The sequence below is a fragment of the Pteronotus mesoamericanus genome, unplaced genomic scaffold (genome assembly GCF_021234165.1).
Source record: "Pteronotus mesoamericanus isolate MK-2021 breed Mesoamerican mustached bat unplaced genomic scaffold, CSHL_Meso_final contig_90, whole genome shotgun sequence".
NCBI classification, from domain to species: domain Eukaryota; kingdom Metazoa; phylum Chordata; class Mammalia; order Chiroptera; family Mormoopidae; genus Pteronotus; species Pteronotus mesoamericanus.
In genome coordinates, this window is record NW_026555277.1 from 12,662,702 (window position 1) to 12,686,227 (window position 23,526).

The 23,526-nt window shown below is 33.3% G+C and overlaps 1 protein-coding gene across 1 annotated transcript in view; it reads right to left on the reverse strand.

Annotated features, from left to right (window-relative positions):
- Positions 1-23,526, reverse strand: part of SPAG16 (sperm associated antigen 16) — a 758,894-nt gene that overhangs the window by 723,983 nt on the left and 11,385 nt on the right. Inside the window, exons 4-6 of the mRNA XM_054585688.1 lie at positions 19,876-19,994; positions 12,808-12,945; positions 2,385-2,492 (exon numbers count right to left, since the gene is read on the reverse strand). Coding sequence (XP_054441663.1) covers positions 2,385-2,492; positions 12,808-12,945; positions 19,876-19,994 — 365 coding nt within the window. The remainder of the gene's footprint in view (positions 1-2,384; positions 2,493-12,807; positions 12,946-19,875; positions 19,995-23,526) is intronic.

The window sequence follows — 23,526 nt, forward strand, 5'->3', positions numbered from 1 at the left end:
TATTCACTGAAAAAGGAAAAAACTGAATTCCTTTCATCAATTCAGAAACAATTTTCAAATAGACAAGGATTACAAACAAAAGATGATTAAACACAGTGTCATTCACATCAAAATAAACTAAAGGATGTTCTTAAAAGCAGGTTTGATTAACCTTGTATTAAGAAGATAAGGTATAAAAATATTTTGACACCTCACATAAAAAATAATTGACTAAGCACATTGTATAAGCACCTTGAAGAATCTGTTTTATTTCAAAATGTTTTCAAATAATTTTTTATTTTTATTGAAGTGTAATTTACATGGAGTAAAATCTACAGACCTTAAACGTCACAGTTCAGAGTTTTAATAAATAGCATGCCCAGATAGTCTACGTTGTTACTAAAATATAGGGCATTTCTAAAATCTCAGGAGATTCTAGAGCTTCATATATTCGGAATCACAGTATATGCTCTCTTGTGAAACTGGCTTCCTACACTCAGCATGTTTTTCAGATTCTTCCATATTTTGTTGTGTATATCATTAATTCATTCCTTTTTATTTTGGATAGTATTTCCTTGTATGTGTAATCTAAAATGTGTTAACTTTTGTATTACGCTGATGAAGAACTGAGCTGTTTTCAGTTTGGGGCTATTATAAATAAAGTCGCCATGAACATTCTTATACCAGTCACATAAGATAGGTTTTGATTATAGATCTTCATTTCTCTCAGGAGAAAAAAAAACATAGATGAACTGCTGAGTTGTAATTTATACTACAATTTGTCAACATTTTGTAATGGTTGGTCTATCCAAAGTTTCTCAATTCCATTATCAATTTTTTTCAGTTTTATTATATTTTAAAACAACCGATATATGAGTTTAATTTTTTTCTTATGCTTATCCCTTTGCTAGTTTGTTACAGATCTTATTTTTATTATTTCATTTCTTTTTCTTTCTTTGTATTTAATTTGGGGTGGTTTTTTTTTTTGAGCTTCTAAGGTGCACAACTAGATCACTGGTTTAAAATTTTCTTCTTTCCTAATGTAAGCATTTAAAGCTATCAATTTCACCTTAAGTATTGCTTTGGCTTCATCTGACAAATTTTAAAATGCTTCATTTTCAATCAGTCAGTTCAAAATATTTTCACATGTCCTTCTTTAACCCATGGGTTACTCAGAAGTGTGCTACTTAAATGTCCAGGTAATTGGAAATTCTCCAGAGAGCTTTGTGTCATCAAATTTTAATTTAATTTGGTTTAATCAGAGAACATATTTTACATGACATCAATTCTTTGAAATTAGTAGACAGTTATTTTATGGCTCAGCATCAGACATATTTTGATGAACATTCAATGTGCTCTTGAAAAATCTAAAGTAGAATTCAAGAAAGGTCAATGATGCTCATTAACATGTCTTCTTCAACAGACTTAGAGAATATTTTGCCTATTTTTCTATTAATTGCTTAAAAAGGAGTGTTAAAATCTCCAGTTGTAAATGGGGAAATATTTATTTTTTTCTTTCCATTTTATCAGGTTTTGCTCCATATATTTTTGAAACTCTGACTCCTCTAGTAGATTAATGCATTTGTCTTCCTGATCAGCTAGCTCTTTTATCAATACGAGAATACCTCTTTTTCTCCCGTCCTCAGGATGCCCCGAGGATGTTTGCTCTGAGGCCCCTCTCCTCAGGCCCTGTGGGATTGCCAAGGTGGCCCTCCTTCCCTAGGAAACGCTGCCTCAGAGATCTCTTCACCACAAGATGAAAGATCTCCTCCTGGAGTTACTCCTACTCCTCTTCTCCTGACTGCCAAGCTAATGGTCTGACAAGGGCAGAAAGAGACTGTATATCCAACCCTCTCCAAAAAACAATCAGCACATACTAACAGGAACCAGCAGAGTAGCCCAAAGACTGAACTTTGAAATAACTTGATTAAAAGGGCTGTAAACTAAGACTGGATAAACAATAATTAATTGACCTGGAACAGCTTCCTTCAAACACTGAATTTTACATGTACTGGAGCAAGAACTGCAGTGAACGAGGTGAGCTCACTCCTGGAGTGCCTCTCAGAAATGTGGGAAAAGTGATAGTCAACCCTCAGCAAGGTGGAAATGCCCGAGCTGCCTTGGGAGACAGGAGGGTAAAGGACAGCAAGAGCCTAAACATCTTTGCACATCAGATGCATAGTATAGTGTTTGGCACCTGGTATACGCTCAATAAATATTGAATAAATTTACCTGAAACCTTCTGCCATAACCAAGTTGCTAAACAAATTAAATAATTCTTTAATAAGTGTGGGTGCTGGTGGCAGTCAGGTTAGAGGGGAGCAATGGAAAAAAAGGCAGGCCAACGGTAACTGAACAACAATAAAATAAATAAATAAATAAGCCAACAAATATTAGCAGCTTACCCTTTGAGGTCATTAATTAATTTGTTTTTTTCTTGGACTATTCGCTTGTGATGCATTCGATGAAAATCCCGTTCTTTCTGAGTTTTCAGCAGATCTTCTCTAGCCTTGCTGAAAAATTACAAATATAACTTTACATATCACTGCTAACTCCTTTCTAAAAATATTACTTAGTTATCAGCTAAAATCTAGTATTGAGCAATTCAAAAGAAAATTGAAAAACACAGACCCCATTACAAGTCTCTCTGAAGGATCCCAACCAACATGATGTATACTGGGATGCGGGGCTGGGGGGTGCTTTTAAATTGGTACTTTCAAAAATAGCATTATTCACATTTTATTTAAGTAAAGAAAAATTAAAGATATGCTGCCAAAATAACTTATAATCTATCTACTTACAAAAAGAATGTTTACAAAATTGAAATACATATAAAACAGGATAATTCAAAATAACTACAAGGAAAATACGAAATTTAATTCTGAACTTGCTTGAATATATAATTAAAAGAGAATGCACTGAGTTACTTAATTCTGATAACTGTGAAAAAGTAAGCATGTAAGTTCTGGAAAAACCAAGATTTTATTCTGGTAATACATATGAGAAATACACCCCACCAGCAGATCATATTACTAAAATAGTTGATAATTTGATGAGAAAGTTCTTCAAATTCAGTGTTGAAATACAGAGGCATTTTTCAACTAGATATATCTTCTATGCACCCGTGGCATAAAGCAAGAATATTAATTTTAAGCCCAGGCTGTATGTGAAAAATTAATGAAAATATTTCACTCATCCCATAATATGTTAGCTTCAATATAAAAATGTAAAATATAATTTAAAATGAAAAAGTAGTTATCCAACAGTCTTAGTTAAATGACAAAGTACTACTGCATTGAAACTCTCACATTCTGAAAATGGAGAGACTGAATTAGAGTGCTGACATCTCACAAGATGATCAGAATGGAATAAATCTGCTTCCTCTTGTGACAGTATTTCAAAATTCAGATTCACATAAAACAAATGTGCACAAATAGATTTATCTTCTAAGAGCTATATCAGAGCAATCACTGAGCAGCAGTGGCTGGGATGCTGCCAAAAAGTGGGATGAGGTTAAGTTTTCAGGCTCCTGATGGAGCATATTAAGATCAGTGAGATTTCTTGCTACAAGATCAAGCCACATGTGGCATATGGTGACAGTAGCCTACTTTTCCAAGGTGCCTTCTTCTTTTTTCCCCCCTACTCCCCTTTTTAGGGAGGATGACCTGTATTACTCTTTATTTATTACCACTGTTGTAGGGTTTATTACATGTAAATAAACATGTCACAATACTCCTGGTTTATTCCCACCATCTAATACTCAACTTCATTTTCATGAAGGTGCAAGAAAATAGTCATTAAAATATCATCTTGAAAATTCATCTGATAAATATGCAAATTATTAGATGAACAAATAATTTATTTTTCCCATTTTTTTAACCCTCTGTGTGTGTGAATAAAGATAGGCTAGTAAAGAGAGACCCCCTCTGCCACCACCATGTGGCCAACGCATAATACAGGAAGAGGAAGAAAGAATTTAAGTAGAGTGATTGGAAATGGCAAATAGCTAAGATGACATTTGGTTGTGAAAACACAAGAACACCTGAATCCTCATTCATTTAGAAGAAGCATGTAAAATGCCTTATATACTCTCTGGCACATGGAAAATATTCAGTAAATGTTAATATAATCATTATCACATCATTATTATTATTCTTTAGTATAGTAGAAAAGTTATATTCAGGTCCTCTAACAACTAAATTATCTACCTAAAACAGGGGGCATGCCAATAGGTAGATATCCTGTGATGGGCCAAAAGTATCAAAATTCACAATCGTTAGTAAAACCATACTTATAAATAATTTAAACTTTTATGAACATCTATTTTACACGTAATAAGACTGCTAACTTTCAACAACTTGATGAACTATATAAATGAACTTATGTCCTATTTATCTTGTCTGAATCTAAAGCCAAATTAGGTTAAAAATACAGGGTGGGGCAAATGTGTATGGAAAATAATGCAATAATAAAAAATAATACAAAAATGAGTTTCACATACTCACAACTGTAGAGCTACATTTGACCCACCTGCATGTAGAAAAATAATGCTGGACAGTTTCTTAAGCAGAATCACAAGTGTGCAGCATTGCGTCAACTCACTTTTTAAATACACATTTAAAGACCTATTTGTACTCATCCAAGAAAAGAAAGCATAGGAATTGATTGAAGTATTAGACCTTAAAGTTTTTCTCTGACCATTAAATTGGTTTTCTGGGACTTGCTTTCTGTTTGCACAAATGAAGTCTGCTCAGTAGAACAATTTAAATTCATTTCATGGTGGTGCTTTTCCTATTATGACCTTCCTGCTGCCCATCAGCTTAATAAAAGGAACATAAAAGAAGTACTAAAAAATAAAGTTTAAAATATTTATAAGCAATTAATATTTTAAGCTATATAGTGTTTTCTCATTATATTAGCAGAGCATGTTGTGTTAAAAATAAACTTTTATTAAGACAGAAACCAAACAGAGAGATTCTATTTCAAGTATAATGAAGTAAGAGGTATTCCATGAAACATTCTATTTAGGTTTGTGTATCATAAAGAACACACTTTTACATGCTTCTTCTCTTAAGGAGATGGGAGAATCACTATCTAACATCCCCGTTTCAGGAAAGCAGCATACAGCATATCAAAACCTACAATTAAAGTATAAAATACTAAGATAGTCTTATTTTTATCTTACTATAAAAACACTGTCCCTAAAGCACCATGTTTCCACATAGGAATATGACTTAATAGTGTGCTCTAAAAAAATATTTTTAAGTGTATGCCCAGTAAAATGATTTTATTAGCTGAATAGTTTTAACTAAGAATGCTAGAGCGACCATTCAATAATAGGTTTATTGAGTTATTTTGTTATAATAATTTGGCAAAAGGAAGTATATAAATATGTTCTTGTTTATCTGCACTAATCAAAGCAAGCCTTCATTTTTTTCTCATGTGAAAACTTGAATCAATGTACTTCTGATAACAATACTATATGATAGTCAATTATTTCATTATCTTGATTTGTTATAAATGAATTAGTTTAACCCACTAAAATTAATATTGGAATAATTTTGGAATAGACGAAAATTGAATTCAACCAGACTAGAACAAAACTTTCATTATATTCTTAACCAAAAAAGAAAGGGGTATACCCACGTCCAGAAAAAATACTGTCTTAATTTAACAAGCAATTACCTAAACACTAGAGCATAAAATTCTATGTGCCTCATTATTATCATTATTTCCACAGTGTTTGTTTCTGAAAGTCATTACATTAAATGGGTCTTTGGAAAAGCTGGGTACTCTTTGACCTTTTATAAAAGTGAATTTTGTAAGTGTAATTAGGGCCCCATAATAAAGCACCTAATTTTTCCTGAAAATTAATTGTAATTTAATTATAATTTCTTTATGTCTTTATTTTCTGGGAGAGGGTAAAATAAAGTATTTCAGTATTTTAATGGTAGATTTTAATTCTTTAATTAATAATCCCAATCAGTGTCACTTTCTGCCAAATCTTCTGGCCTCTCAATACAACTTTTCTGGTCTACATTTCACTTTCTTAATAAAACAGTCCAGCGAAGGAAGACAGTGCTATAAATGTGGCAAGACTTAGCTTTACACAAAGTTATTTCAATTTCCACCATGAAGGAAAAATGATCCCTACTCCAAAGAAATTCCATGAAAGGGGCAAAAATTATTAATTAACTACTCATTATTAAAAGGTTAACTGCTTAATTAAAGAGCCAAAAATGTTAAAAGCACACGTTCATTTATGCCCCTCACCTATTTGCCAGGAACAGCTATAGTTGGGTCCTGGGGGCACATGGAGCACAAGACACAGTCCGAACTATATGGGACTTACAATGTAAAAACAAAATATATACATTAGCTAATCAGATGTAAAAGGCATAAGTTTCAAGCTCCTTTATGAATAGACAGTATTAAAGATAACCTATAAAGAGATAGAGCACAAAAATAGAATACTAAAACTTAAATATATCAACCCTTTCTCCCCCCAAATATATTTATATGTAAACACATAACACACACACACACACACACACACACACTCTTCCTAAATTAAGTTATAAATCCAAGTAAATTCCAATGCTAATCACATACCTGTCTTCCTATAAAAATTGACAAAGTGACTCTAAAATTTATAGGGATATACAAAGGACCTATAATCACCAAACTGTCTTTTAAAAAGAATGTTACTGAAGGACAAATACCATCTGACTTCAAGGACTTACTTAAGGGTAGAGGGAGGATAAAGAGGGTCAAATGTATGCCGATGGAGGGAGACTAGATTTGGGTGGTGAGGACATAACGCAATAGACAGATGATGTATTTTAGAATCAGGCATTTGGAACTCATATGTCATGAACCAGTGTCACCCCAATAAATTTATTTTTTTTTAAAAGAACAAAGCAATCAAGTGTATGGTATTAGCATGAGGATAAACAAACAGATGAATGGGACAGAATAGAGTTTAGAAATGTACCCACAACTACAGGACAAACTGATTTTCAACAAATATGCCAAAGACATTCAATGATGAATGAAAATGGTGCTGGAACAACTGAATATTCCCACAGAAAATTAACCTCTATATCCTACCTGAAATCATATATAAAAATGTAAGGTCGCCAGCCGAAATTAATATTCTAAATCCTTAAAGATTTTAGAAGAAACTATAAGAAATACCTCTGTGACCTGGGAGCACGCAATGGTATCTTAGACAAAATATCAGAAGCAATACTATAAAAACATACGATTTCCTTAAAATTTAAAACCGCTGCTTATTCAAAGACACCACTTAAAAACTAAGGATTCAAGTCATAAACTAGGAGAAAATATAATATTCTGGAAAAAATATATCTAGAATATGTAAAGAACTCTTACAACTCAATGATAAAACAAACAATACAATCCAAATAAAAATGGGCAAAAGATTTACACAAAAGCAGGACAGCCAATAAGTACTTAAAATCATGTTAAATATCAATTATGATCAGGAAAATGTATATTTAAACCACAACAAGCTGCCATTATATAACTGCTAAAATTAAAAAGACTGACACTCGGTGGTAACAATGTGAAGGAACTGGACATCTCATATGCTGCTATTGAAAAATGTAAAATGACCCAACTTTTGTTTTGAAAAATGGACTGGCAGTTTCTCACACAGTTAAACATACATCTACCCTTTGATCCAGAAATTTCACTCCTAACTTTTTATACAAAATAAAGAAATCACATTCCCATAAAAATACATGTACACAAATGTCCATAACAGTGTTATTTATAATACCACAGTTGGAAACAAATCAACAGAAAAAGGACTAACATAGTGTGGTATACACCATACAGCAGAACAGTACACAGCAATAAAGGAGAACAAACTAGTGATAAACACAAAAATTATACATAAATTTTACAGACTTGATTCTGAGTGTAAGATGCCAAACTCAAAGACTAAAAGTTTTGTGATTCTATTTATAAAGTTCTCGAACAGACGTAACTAACCTAAGGTGAAAATAATCAAAGCAGTGACTGTTAGGGTAGGTAATGTCCAAGAAGGCAGGCAATGGAGATTTCTGAACGGACAGAAATAGTCTATGTATCAAGATGGTTCTGAAGTTACAAGACATCATCTGTTCATCCAAATTATATAGCTATAACTTGTACATTTCAACCATGCATGTTAACTGTAAAATATAACTCTAAGAGTACATTATTTGTGGGGTAGAGCATAACCGGGGGTAGGAATTAAATATTTACAGAAAATTGATGAGTTGAAACTGTCAGGTAGGCCGACGAGGTTTGTTATTCTGTTTACATTCTATATACTTGTTATTTTTTAAGAATTAAAAAGTTAGTATAGGTAAATAAATAAATTGCCACGTACCTGCCTTCTGGAAGAAACACAATTCTTGGTTGTTGATTCAAGTGTTGCTGCTGATGCTAACAATAAGGTTGATAAAGATGATAATGATGCTATTCTACCCAGTTAACATATATTGTACATTAGATACTATGCTCATTATATTGTGATGGATAAGACAAGCACAATCGTTGCCTCCATCACTTTACTGAAGTATAGAGAAAAATGAATAAGGAAATAGAATATACAGTTATATAACTATAAACTGTAGTGACTTATTTTAAAACGGTTTTGTAATATAGAACATTGATTTGGCACTTACTGCATGCTAGATATTGTGCTGACCACTTTTAAATGATTCCCTCAAGAATAGGTAGTATTACCTCACTTACATATAAGGGGAGTGAAAATTATACTCTCACAACTAATATGTGGCAGAGCATCATGCACTTACGTTGCTCTCTCATTAACACCTGATCTAATAATCAGTATCTGTTCTAAACCAAAGTTTGAGTGGGGTTAGTAACGGAGAGTTTGAGAATGGCAGATGCTGGGACTTAATTGTCCCATAAGGAGCTTGTCTGACTTCATTATCACTGTGTCACAACCAGCTAAGTCCATCCATAAGAAGGTTATGTAGGATATAATAACGTTCTCCTTGTTTCCCTCATGTCCCGCCATCCAGTCATTTTCCACACAAGAGCCAACTCCTCAAGACCGTCCCTCAGCCTCACATTCTACTCAGAGGAAAAAAGAAACATTCTGAGAAAAGGCCTCTACCACTTAGCCTCTGGTTCCAGTCCCTATGGTCTCCTGTGTTCGTCCCCAAACAAGCCAGGCTGTCCCAACCGTAAACTCTTTGCACTTTCTTCTCCCTCTGCCTAGAATTCCCTTTTCCCAAGTTCACACATGGCCTTCTCCCTCAGGACCTCCAAAGAGCTCAGGAGGACTTCTCTCCCCAGCCTACCTAAAACAACACCCCATTTATCTCTCTCTCCTTTACCCGTGTCATTTTTCTTCTCAACATTTATGCCACCTGATACATGCTGTATCTGTCAACATCCGCACGCAGTGAATGGCTGTCTCATCAGACAGTGCAGTCTTACCCTAACCAGGGTGGCGGCGAGAAGAAAAAATGACGCCTGCCGATGAGGCAGAAGGAAAGGCAGAAAAGTGTACAGTCTCAGAGCTGAGGCCGAGGAGGGACGAGAACTAGTGGAGCAGGAGGGGTGAAAGCCAGGCTACAGGCTGTGAAAGTACAAGCAGAATGAAGTTTTTAGAAGTAAACCATCACGTTGAGCATAGTTACAGTATCTACATTATGAGAATAAGACAGAAAATGCTAGTCAAGATAAGAAACATCAAACAAACAGGTTCCTAATTAATAAAAGTCGTAATAGTTTTTATAGGCCTTAGACTGAGGTGAATATTGTAGCATGTCAACTACCACATAAAACAAGATCTTAACTGTGGAAGATTTTATAACTCCGATGATGCTTTGTAGTCTATATTCAACAAACAATTTACAAAATTGTGGCAAGTCACTTAAATTCTACACCTCTGAATTTAAAATAATAATTGATATACATTTCAAAATAAAAGTACAGTTATATTCTCCTTTGCCAAAAAAAAAGAATGTCAAACTACCATATATATCATTCATCCCCAGAAACTAGTACATAATATACATCTACCTTCAATGTAACTATACATCTTTTTTAATAATACATTTTCCCCCTTAAAAACATATATAAGGAAAACTTCCAGAAAGTTATTTCCCATACTTTTTATATCAAGGTAAAATTGACAACAATGTATTAGTTTTGGGTGTAAACATAATGAATATATATATATATTTATATATATAAAATCATCAAAATAAGTCTAATTAACACTGTCACCATATATACATCTATACCATACACCAAATTTTTTTAGACTGTAGTCTACATTTGTAGTAAGTATATGAAAAACCTCTGTTCTAAAGTTGGCATAGTTTACAACAGAAAGACAATTTAATTTTCAATTCTAGCAATTCAAATGATATTTTAGAGTGAAATATTTTGCCTTTTCATGTCTTCCTTCATGCTTCATCACTGCTGAATTTTAAAAAATGTTAACAATGTTGAGGACCAAAAAAAAATCTAGGGATGACCGTCTTTAGATATTGATAATAGTACCTGCCATTTTCAAAGCACTTTGTGATCTACACAGCTCTCTAATATAGATTGTCTCTTTTAATTATCACATCACTCCCCAGGAGTTAATAATATTATGTATAATTACTCCCAGTTTAACAATAAGAAAGCTGAGTTAATAAGTAGCAGAATATTGGAAGCTATGTATTTGAACTTTAAGTTCAAAACTCTTTCCAAGCAACTCTCCCCTAGATAAATGTTAAGCTTATAGTTTTATGATCTGATTTTTCTAGATATATCATTAAATACTTCCAGTATAATCAAGATAATAGATAACAAATCTTGCTTTAAGAAATAGGCTTAATCCTACATACAAAAACTTCAGGGTAAATTCCATAATGGAAATCCCATGTTTATCACTGACTCCTACTGGAAAAATATCTTCACAAGTCAAATTTTAAAACCTATGTGATGAAACATTACAACTTGGGGCAAACTTGTGACATAACAGATATAGTTTATGGATTTTTTTAAACAAATTTCATTCTCCATTTTCTGAGAATGTCTCCTGTAGAATTAGGCTGCAGGGACGCACTTCACCAAGATGTACTGTGAAAAGATGATGAGCTTAATATTCATTCAATGATGTAAATATTAGGCATCTACCAAGGGCCAATCATCTTTTCTCCAAATTTTCTACATCAGGTAGATTAAAGCAAATAGATATTTTCCTTTTCTAATTTGTTCAAGTTTATCAAATAAGATAGATTTGAGAGATTGCCATAAGTTGTTTAACCAAAACTGTATCTTAGTAATAGTTTAATTTGTAAACAGTAATCTAATAATTTAGCAAACATAAACAAGGGACAGATTTAATTTTAGTGATATCTGTTTTAACCTTGGTTTCTTTTAACATTACATTAATAATTTCATTGCTAATAGTTTATATGGTGATTATAATTATAAATATAAACAACCAATAATCAACAATGATTATTTAATACCACTGAGGTAAAACTCATTTCACAAAGTGGCTCTATTCAAAGAAAATGAGCTAACTCAAGCAATAATTCAAAGGATTCAGGAACTGAAACAGTATGCCAGGCAGCACTCTGAAAAATTTGCTGTGTCAAATTCCCAGTGCTTCCATTAGGTGTCTATCCAAAATCATAGGGAGCATCAGGGCCAACAGCACAAATCACTTCTGAGAAATGGAACCGAGAATAGACAGAATGCTGGTTCTAGTAACATATTATTCTGTGGATCATCATACACTTCTATCTAAAATGTAAAATGCCAAATAGTACATCCACAGATAATATTAAATTCATATAACTTGAAAAAACATTTCTATAAGTGTATACAGAACTGAATAAATGACCTTACAAATTATCTCTTATTTACCACCACCTTTTAAAATTAGGAGCTTATGTTAAGTGATTCCTTCTGTACACAATACAAAGTCTTATTTCGTTAAAGGTAAACTTTTTTATAAAGATCTTAAAAATATTATGTTCCTATATGGTATTTTGGTTTATCTAATTTTTTTGTTCCAATATGATTCTTTTACAAAGAAAGCCCTTCTTTAAATATGTTTAATAAAAATTAATGAACAAAACTTGAACTGTCTTTACTCAATATATAAGCATTGATTTTCCATCTAACATTGTCTTAGATGAGTAGATTTACACAGGTCAACACATTCACATAGTTGTCTTTGCCAGAATAACACTGTTTATTTAAATTTATTCACCCAAAACTGCATGTCTCTCATTAATTTTAGAAAAAAAAGAAAGAGAGAAAGATGCGGAGAGATCTGGCCTTTGTTAAGTTTCTTCTCTATGGATAAACTCATGCTAGAAAATTCCTAAATAAGTTTCCTTTGGGGAATTTTCAAATACTAAAATTCTTCTACCAGAAATACAATAGCTTCTTCATTCCTCTCTGCTTTCAATAATTTTATTATTATTTCAGCAGTTAGCTTATCCTCACAGGGGAAAATCTGACAAACCATGAAAAGATTATCAAAATACATATGGAAGTGAAAGTTATATAACAAATTAACCATCTCCTACACAACCCCCTGCATTCCTCTCCAGTTGATGAGTTGCACTTGTGAATGTTCTGGTCCCAGGTCCAATTAATTTGCCAGTGAAGCCTTTCATATTCTTTCCAACTAAAACTTAAATATAATTCAGTTCTCCAGAATTAAAGTTCTGGTACATTAACCACCCTCCACATGTTAGTCTCATTTAACTCTTTATTTTTATTTAGTCCAAAATAAAGAAAAAAGTCAATTAAAAACTAACATACTCAGCTGCCTGTTTGTAGTGCTTTAAGTCTTTCTTCAAATTTTTGTTTTCATTTTCTAACAGCATGTTCTGGATATACACATCTGGGACATTCCCAACACCGCTGACTTCAGTTACTCCCTTCTGTATTAATTCGTACCTAGAATAAAATGAAACAAAAAGCTTTATGTTGTTTCTTTCTTCTTAATTTGATTAATTTATGTACAACTCAAAAATTCAAATGTTTATATAAATTAGTTTACAATATTGCTTGTATAAATTATCAACGTTTATAATTTTTTTAAAGAATAATTAATGATCAGGTACTAATATCATGGTGCATAAAATATAACTGAACATCTGCTATGTTTTATGCACTAATGTAGATACCGGTGAAATTAACAAAATGGTTCAAGTCTATTTAATGGTGTTTACGAAGTTTTCATTCTAGTGTGGATGGTGACATGTTCTGTAGGACGCAAAATAAAGCAGGGTGGCAGGGGGGAGACTGAAGTGGAAAGTGACAGAGGTGTTGGCACTGTTTTGTGTAGGATGGCCAGAGAAAGTACGACTGACCAAGTAATATTTGAGCAAGGAACTGAAGGAAATGAGGGAATAAGCCATGTGAAAAGTGCGAGAAGAGCATTCTTAGCTGCTAGAACAGCGAATGTGAAGGCCCTGAAACAAGGAAGTGCTTGGCATATAAAATATAATGAGCTAAAAGCCAGTATATCGAGAGTATCTGGAGATGGAGCCGACAAACTGAGCAAGAAAAGAGTGGTGAGAGATGGGTCAAGAAAACTGCAGGGAGCCAGAGGGAAGAACTTGATTTTACTCTGAACTGGACTGAAGTCACAGGCAGGCTTTGGGAGATCAGTGCCACTGATCAGATTTGTGTGTTGAAGAGATTTGTCTGGTATCTGTTTAAAGAAACTCTAGAGGAGCAAGAACAGAGTCAGAGACTAGTTTGGAGGCTGCTGCGATAGTCCAGGAGAGAGAGAGAGAATGGTGGCAGGGACAAAATGGGTAGCAGCAGACATGACAAATGGGTCCCTTCTGGACGTACTTGTAAAGGTGGAGCCAACAGGATTTTAATATAGATCAGCTGTCAGGTATTGATTAAAAAGAGAATTCAAGGATGACTCCAAGGTTTTGGGGTGAGCAACAGACAGCCATTTACTGAGATGGGGACAAACGCAGTAGAAATTGGGTGGTTAAAGAAATCAGGGAATTGTTGCTATTCATGTTAATTGCAATATGTAAAGAGAGAAGTGAAGAGGCCTAGGACTGTTTTAAAGAATGGGGGAAAAGGAAATACTACTAACTAGAGACTAAAAAAAGAGAGGAAGCAGTGCATGAGAGTTATGGCTCAGGGACCAAGTGATAAAGTGTTGTAAGAAGAAATGAATGACAGTAACAAACACCACACGGAGAGTTGGTAAGGTGAAGTCACTGAAAAAAGTTTGAGAGTCATGGGATAGAAAGTGGAACTAGATGCATCAGAGAGTTGAAAAGGAGGACACAGTAACACACTTTTCCAAGGAGAAATGATTTAAATTAGAGCCGAGAAATCAAGATGGACCTAGAAAAGGATATGGAGTTCAGAGTACTTTTTTATTTCTTCTTTCTTTTAATATAGGACATATTATTGCACTTCTGTATGTTTATGAGAATGATGTAGTAGGAAGGGGAAAAGTTTACATGCAGGATAGAAAGGGGACAATTGCACGAGCAATGTCCTTGAGGAGGCCAGAGGAGCTGGCATCCAGCAAAGAGGAGTGGCCTTAGGTGACAGCATGTATGGCGCAGCCCTGTGACAGGTCCGAGGGAAAGCCTGAGGACAGAGGCAGCAGGCTGCTGGAGAGGGAAGCAGGAGTCGGGGCACTTCTATTTTCTCAGTGAAATGACAAGGAACATGAGAGAATCATTTACAGATTTGTAAACAGTTACAATTTGAATCATTCTACATAGAAATCAACAAAACTGAATATAAAACACAGCATAAAAAACATTTCAAGTAATAAAGTTATTAATAAATACCCACAAAGCTTGCTTTGAATGGGCTAAACATTAGTTTTAAAATGTTTAATTACCAGTATTTTCATATCACAAATCTTTATTTTACTACACATTAATAGTCATATGTTTTTATGTTAACCATTTATTTGAAATTTTGTAAAAAATCAACAGAGGCCCTGCATACTATTCACAAGGTTAAGATAGTTGAATCACTATTAGGTAATATTTGCCACAATTTCTAAAACAGCAAATAGATAAGCATTTAATCATAAATTCACTATTTTATCCATATTTGAAATGTGATTTATACTTATCTCAGAAGAAAAGGCATATGGATTGATAGAAGAACTGGACCATAAAGTTTTTCTGAGCATAAAATTGGTTTCCAGCAACTTGCTTTATTTAATGCAGAAAAAAATCACTACAGAAATTATTTCAATAAGAAAAACAATTATAGAGCACCCTTCTCTAAATTAAATGCTATGCAAATGAATATGGTAAAATAAGTAAAAATCAAACGACACAACTAATACATATTACAATATATATATCTTAGGATATTCAAAAGTCACTTATCAACCAAAAATTATGCCATCCATACAAAAATACCAAACATGACTTTAAACTCATTAAAACTATTAAAATACTATAAATTAATTGCAAAATTTAATATACAAACTCTAGAAATATATTTCTCAATAAAATCTACATTTTCCTACATAAGATTTTTTGGTTTTGTCTGAGGTGTATCTGTGTGTGTATTTTAAAGAAATATCCTGGTCTTTATTCCTTCCTCCTTAGTCACTTACCATTAAAATAAAAAACTTTTCACATGGGGAAAAAAGACTGTCATGTAAGTATTAGAACTGAAAATAAAATACTACCAATAGAACTGCCAATGAATTACTGCCAATAAATTTACATTAATGTTCTTCATATTCACCATCAGTTCAATTCACCATATGATTCACTATAAATCAATTATAATGATATAGAAATAAATACATATATTTCATGGAGAAAATGCATAAACTTTCATAAGATGTGTATATATACCAAAAGAGTTTAACACCCACTGCCACATGTAATGACTATTATGAATAGAATTTCAGTGAATGTATAAATGGTGCAATAAGAGTAAGCATTATTTTTCCTTTATGCATAAAGCACAGGATATAAAAGCCACAAAAACAGTCATCTAGATAATAAGCATCAAATGAGAATCTTTCCTCCATGTTTACAAAGAGAATTAGGGATATATTTCACCAATCAAGACAAAATTCCCTTAATTATTGCCAAAACTGAGGCTGTTGGAATGCCCAGCACCCTCATGACATCATTGTAGAAGCACAAAGTCCTTCCCAAGAAAGATACAAAATGGCTGAACAAGTTTAGTACTGGTCCCATGATTCTTCAGGCTAATAGGGAAAACAAGTACAAATTTGGAGTCTAAATCAAAATACTCCTTTAGTGATATTTTTTCAAGATGCCTTGTACAATTCCACAATTCAGCAGGGTGGGGGGGAGAGGAGTTGACTGCCACTTACTGGCTGTGACTGGCTGCCACTAACCAAGACTTCCTAACCTCTCTAAACCCATTTCTTCATCCACATCATGGAGATATGATAGTGGCTTCCTGCTATATACCATTGTTGGAAGAAGTAAATGCGAAAAAGCATGAAAACATACTGAACTAAAGAAAATGATACAAAGTTCATTCCTGAGTGATAAACCTTAGGCTTCATCTTCTTAAATATTTTTAACTTTTTCATATTTAATGAGCACTATTAGTTTTGGTTACAAAGCATATGTTAAGTATTCATCTACAAGCCTGCTTTCTTGAAAACATAGTACAGAAATAAATCTCTGCATATATATTTACAGAGCTCAAATTTAACATATCGTAGCACAGTAAAAATTAGCATGATAGAATAATCACAACATTTCCGTGTTTAACTTAATCCTGGTTGGAGAAAAACATTAGTACAACATGACACCTAACCAGAAGTCAAATCCTAAACAACTGAAAAAACAGCTATAGTTTAAATGACGAAGGAACAAAAACTAATTGTATAATAATCATTGAGACAGTAATATACACGCGGCACCATATATACTTCCCACACATACTGGGCAACATAAGGTTTAATTTTAGTTCTAGGCTCTGGCTTTCAACCTAACCATTCCCAGAAAGTTTTAACTATACTGCCCAGGTTTGAGTAATTATACAAATTATGCCAAATTTTATTGGCTAAAGGCAGTAATATTTATCTTTTTAGAAAATGACTGGACTATACTACTACAAAATTTATAATTTCTTCTATAATTAATAAAAATTAAATTAGCAATAAAATATCATAAATAACTTTACTATTACCTGTAATGGCATTTTTATTACCACCCAACCTTTAGCAGAGGCCAAACTGGAGATAACCAAGGATAAAGAGGAAGTGAAAGAGTAAAGAAAGAAAGAAAAATAAAGACCTTTGTTTTCAAAACATTTTATAATGGGAAGAAGAGTTAGAGAGAACAAGAGGTATCATAAGAGGGAAAGGCAAAGCAGAGCTTTCTGGTGAATAAGTTTTGACTGCGTTAACAGAGAGCGAAATGGTCCTGCGGAGTCAGGTGTTGATTACCGTATGCTCAGGTGAGGGTGCTTCGAGTGTACTACTACTCTGTCCATTTTAACCCCCTCTTCATCTTTGCCTTCAGGGAAATTATCATTGCGGAGTACTTCTAAAGAGATATACTATATATAACATAAACCCGCACATATATATGTATATAATCTTTTATTTTTTGTAAACAGCCAGGAAAAAAATTTTAAAAAGCTTTCTTGGCCATATGGTCTCTGTTGTGGCTAATTAACTTTGCTGTTATAGTGTGGAAGCAGCCACAGACAATAACTTAAAAAAAAAGGTCATACCTCTGTTCCAATAAAATTTTATTTACAAAAACAAAAGGCAGGCTGGAGTTGGCCCAAGGGTATGTTTGTTGACCCCAGATTTAAAGGATTTACTTCTATTACTGTTTGAGGATTGAAAGGACATTAGTCAAATATCACTACCCAGGATTTTGGGGTTGGGTTTTTTGTTTGTTTGTTTGTTTGTTTGTTTGTTTGTTCTATAATCTAACAACAACGGAAAAGCCTTGTTTTAAAGAACTCATAGCAATTATATGTTTTTTCTCCATAATAAAAATGATAAAAGTAATATATTTAATATTCCTATAATCCTACTATGCAGAATATATAAAGGTTTCTGATCAAAGTAAAAACTGTTTCATGTGAATAAAAGGGTCCAATACAGTGTAACCTCAGTACAAACAATTTGCAGTCTCATTACAGACTGGCCCCCTGGGATAAGGATAAAATTATTTGAACCACAGTATCACTAAAGCCATATATTAGGATGTTTTATACAAATTTTACTTTATGATTGTAATATTATGCTAAAAGGTATGCTTAGTGTTCTAAAATTCCTACCACAATTGCAGTTTCCTAAAATTTCATCTCAATTCAAACTGCTAAATGTGAAAATATGACAAGTATCTATTTAAGAGTATACTGGTTCCACGTTTCTCCATGGAAATCATTTAACACTTTAGACTGAACAAACATGTGAGCACTGCATGTCCTAACACATATTCTCAGAAAAATAAGAGGTGACTGAACCACATTAATCTTTCATTTCATTAGTACTACAAATTAATCATCTATCTACTTTTACAAAAATGTATTTGGAATGCATTTGTAAATATTTTAGGGACATTTTCATAAAAATCATTTACACAATTTTCAGATTTCATAAGAACAGTATTATTTTACTGCCATCAAACTTGCTCTTTTTCCTAAACTATAATAATAAAAATGTATTATTTTATAATACACTTTAATGTATTAACATTAGAGATGCAATTTAAAATACTAAAACTGATTTCTTCTATCTGCATGGTCCAAGTAGATGAGAACCAAAAAAAAAGAAAAAAATAAGAATTACACCATAGCTGGATTAGTAAAAATTACAACCTGACCCTTTATTCAAAATTAGGATTATCCAAAAAGCATTATAAGCATCTTTATATATCATATAATTCCCTCTTTCTATAATATGCAATGGTTTTTAAAGATCAAACATTTTCATATCTGATCATTTAATAACATTTCATTAGCCCTGGTTGGTATGGCTCAGTGGACTGAGTGCCAGCCTGCTAACAAAAGGGTCACCAGTTCGATTCCCAGTCTAGGGCACATGCCTGGGTTGCAGGCCAGGTCCTCCGTGGGGGACATGCGAGAGGCAACCACACATTGATGTTTCTCTCCCTCTCTTTCTCCCTTGCATCTCCTCTCTAGAAATAAATGGGTAAAATCTTTAAAAAATAATAATAATATTTCATTAAAGAATGTTAAGACTCTGAAAACAGGCCTGGCGACATAACTGAGGTAGCAAAGGAATAAACACAACATACCTGCTGATGTTTATAACCAATGAGTTATTAACATTTTCAATTATAACAAAAAAAAACCTTGTATTTAGATACCATTTGAAAAATTTTCCACTTCCTTCTATTTCTGCATGAAAAACAATTTATAGAAAAAGAGAATCAATCATTTGTGTGAGTAGAGGAAGGCAGGCCATTCCACAACAAGTAAAACAAGTAAAGTAGTGCTATCGGTAGGATTTCATAATGCAGGAAATAATACCCTTACCAATTCTGCAGAAAATATTAGGAAAAGCATGTCATAAAGTAGCTTTGAATTACATTATATTACTCCAGGACATATTCCATTTTCTTGACTTGAAAATTACCTAATTTTGAGTATTTCAGAAATATGTTTAATATAAATTTATTTGAAACTGATATCCTGATTATGTGCATTTGTGTGTTTACATGGGTGTATTTGGGGGGGGAGGCAGAGTGTAGTGGTTTTGGTAGTGGGATGGGAAAGGTTTCCATCCATTTCATCCATTTTGCATAAATTGGGTGATTTCCATATTTTAAGAGGGTTAAAGTATACATATGAAATATTGTTAGCACTTCTATAAAACTATTTATCTACATAATTGTTTACCATTCAGATTGAAAGCAATCAAGGGTTCGGGTCATTCCCATTTTGATTAGGAAATTGCAGAGAAAGTCTTCAATTACTTCTGGTACTTCATGCTTTGAAGGAAGGACTGTTTTCTGCTCCTGAAATTTAAATGTGCAATTAATTATTTTGAAAATATCAAATTTTTGATTAATAGCATTGAGTCATTCACTCATTTGTTCATTTTTTTCAACTATTTTTGTTGAGATGGAAGATAACTGAAGGATGATCAGTAGGGATAAAGCAGTGATAAAAACAGACGAGACTCAGTCCTCACAGCTAATAGCCAAGTGAATGAAGACAGAAATGAATAACCACTGTAAAAATACATAGTATGGAAGATGGTACCGAGTGTCTGCATTAAAAAAGCAGAGGATTAAAACCTGGGAGAGCCAAGTCTAGGGCAAAAATGTGTGTGGACCCTGGATGCCACATACGTACCCTGATGAAGGAAGACTTCATTGATAAAGCAGTATCTGAGCAGGTACCTAGAGAAGAGGTTCCAGATACAGCACTAGCAAGTACAAAGGCCCTATGGCAAGAGTGTAATTGGATTGTGTGAAGAAAAATAAGGTCAGCTTGCCCTCTCAATATCACAAAATGCATTAAATAAAAAGAGAAATCGATGGACCTTTAAATTATTTTAATTATTATCATTATAAAAAGAAATACTGTATAGTAATTTTGGTGCCTTGATTTTTATTACAGAAATAATAAGAAAGAAATCATGTGCAATGGAGGAGGCTTGCACTACTATTTCATAATGAGAATAAATAAATCTATCAACTAGAGGACAGGTCAGCTAACTGTTCTTGGAAATAGAAGTTAATTAGAACACAGCCACTCCTATGTGTTTACATACTGTCTGCGCCTGCTGTTGCTCTGTGTGATAGAGTGGAGTACTTGCAACAGAAACCTACCCTATGGCCCTCAATTAGAAAAATGGCGCTTTTCAGTAAGTGAGATATAAGACAGCCATACAATTTACTATCTCACATAATTCAGTGTATAAAATAAATCAAATAGTGGGTAGATTCTTAGAACATATCAACAGCATCATTGCCTTTTGCTTGCATTCATTTTCTTCATTTAACTTCTCCTGAAGTTAAAGGAACTTCTTCATTTAACTACCAATCATTTGGATAGACAGATCTAGTTTCACACACAGAAACTCAGCAGTGGACTTTTCCTTCATACTTCTCCCTGCACTGATAGTAGTTACACACCAGGTTACTCAGAACGCACAGAATGATTACATAGAAATACAGTGAGGAAAAAGAATCTCTGTTGCCCTAAAAAGTTCTTTTCAAAGTACTCTACACAATTTGATGCTGATATTAATTACATGTAGGTGCTATCACATTCAAAATGGTGGGGAGCTGAAGCAAATTTGGGGGTTATAGAAAATTCCTAAAATGACTAGGGGTTTTAAATACCTTTTTTAAGAAAAAATGAGCAGAGTAACTTTGAATCTCTTTTCTAGAATTATTGTTAAAAGATATTATATAACAGCCCTGGCTGGTGGCTCAGTGGACTGGGTGCTGGCCTGTGAACCAAAGGGTCACTCGTTTGATTGCCAGTCAGGGCACGTGCCTGGGTTGGAGGCCAGGTCCCCAGTAAGGGGCGCGCAAGAGGCAACCACACATTGGTATTTCTCTCCCTCTCCCCTCCTCTTTCCGTCTCTCTAAAAATAAATAAAATCTAAAAAAAAAGATATATAACAACGTTGATTATATTCAGGACCCTATATAAAACATGCTGAGAGATGCCAAAGTAGCGGAGTATATCATACTCACCTTCAGGTCTTTGCATTCCAGTGGAAGATTATTCAGAATTGTTAGGTGAGGGCCTCATACAGCTGGATGAAAACATTCATTACACAATAATAAACACTACCTTGGAATTTGGGGTCAATAAACTTGAATATGATATTTTATAGGATTAGATGAATGATAGTTGAAGGAATCAGGAACACAATAGGAAAAAACAGAGAGAATGTTACCTACTTTATTTTCTTACAATGCCGGTGGGCTGCTGTTTGTATGTATGTTGGTATGTATGGTTGGGACACAGCTGGTAGGTTCCTGCTGTCTTAAATAAATGTTTTCTTTCTCTCACTTCCTAAATACATTGAATACACATACTAACAATTCTACATAATCCTCCACTGCACTTTTATCTCAATTATACATTCTATGCAATTCTCCTATGGCTCTATAAATAATTTAATGATGATGTTAATAAAGTACCTCGGAATAAGCACAAAAGAGCAAGTACTCTACTACCTAGCAAATATGCCTCTTTTTGAAGATTGTCAAATTATAAAAATACATTCCATTCACACATGACTCAGAAATCTGTTGGTGACAGAGGTAACTCTAGCTTAGTTTTATATATTAAAATTATAAATTTGAATTTTCCTAAGTAGGGAGGTTTCTAGATAGTATAACAAGGGCAACAATAGAGAGCTGTTCTCTAAAATGATAAAGGAGTAGGTTCATAAAGGCTTTGTTACAGAGACTCTTAGGTTGGAGTTTAGAAGGGGATGTAAGGGGCTAACTGGTAATGGAAAAAAATAAGCTTTCAGAAACAACAATAAATAAACAGGAAGTTCAATGGATGAAGAAGTTCTAAATAAAAGGAATACAAACTTATTAATCCTAGACTGTTTTGTTATAGCAACATAATTCTTAGCAAAAAAAAATTTGATAAAAAATCTTAATATACTGAAAAAAATTTTAGCATAAAATTCTATAAAACTTCTCAAACTTTATGTTCTCAGTACATTTTTGTTCCCAAAAACTAGAGAGCTTTTGTTTAAATGGGTTGTACCTATCAAAAGTTACCATATTAGAAATTAAACTTTTAAATATTTACTTTAAGTAACTATAAAACTTTTACCCAGTAACATAAATTAATATAGTTTTATAAAACACAACTACATTTTCCAAAACAAAAAATAAATAAATTAGTATGAAGAGTAACACTGTTACAAAGTTTTGCAAACCTCTTTAATGTGTAGAGGAGACAGCTGGGTCCTGATATGTGCTTTTGCATCAAATTATTGTAATATGTTATCTTGGCTAAGCCACATGAAGAAAATCAAACACAGACATATGTAGTTAGAAAACGGAGGATGACACAGACCCCCGGCAGAACACCAACTGTACTTTCAGAACTACTGATAAACACGTTAAACAGATTTTTCAGTGATCAACTCGTCTTCTACAAAAACACTCGACTATTTCAAAGAAATCCCTTATATTCCCAAAGGAAGAAGGGGAGGATGGAGAAGGAGGAGAGGAGACGTCAGGAAAGTTAAGAATTGTTTTAATGTGCCTTGCTACTGCGGTCTTTACATATCAAAGTTCTGATTTTATAAAAATTTTAAGTTATTAGAGAATTATAGCAATGAAAAGTATCTTTGAGAGTACACCTCCAAAGTCATCAAAAACCAAGAACCAAAGGGACTAACAAATTATACCCCCCAAAATGACAATAATATTATTAATAAGAAGGCTCAGAGTTTAGAGGGGAAAACCCAGCTTGAATGTAAGTATTTTCATAAATACATACAAATATCTCTAAGGAATATAAATGTGCGTGTATCCTATCTCTACTTATATTCATATT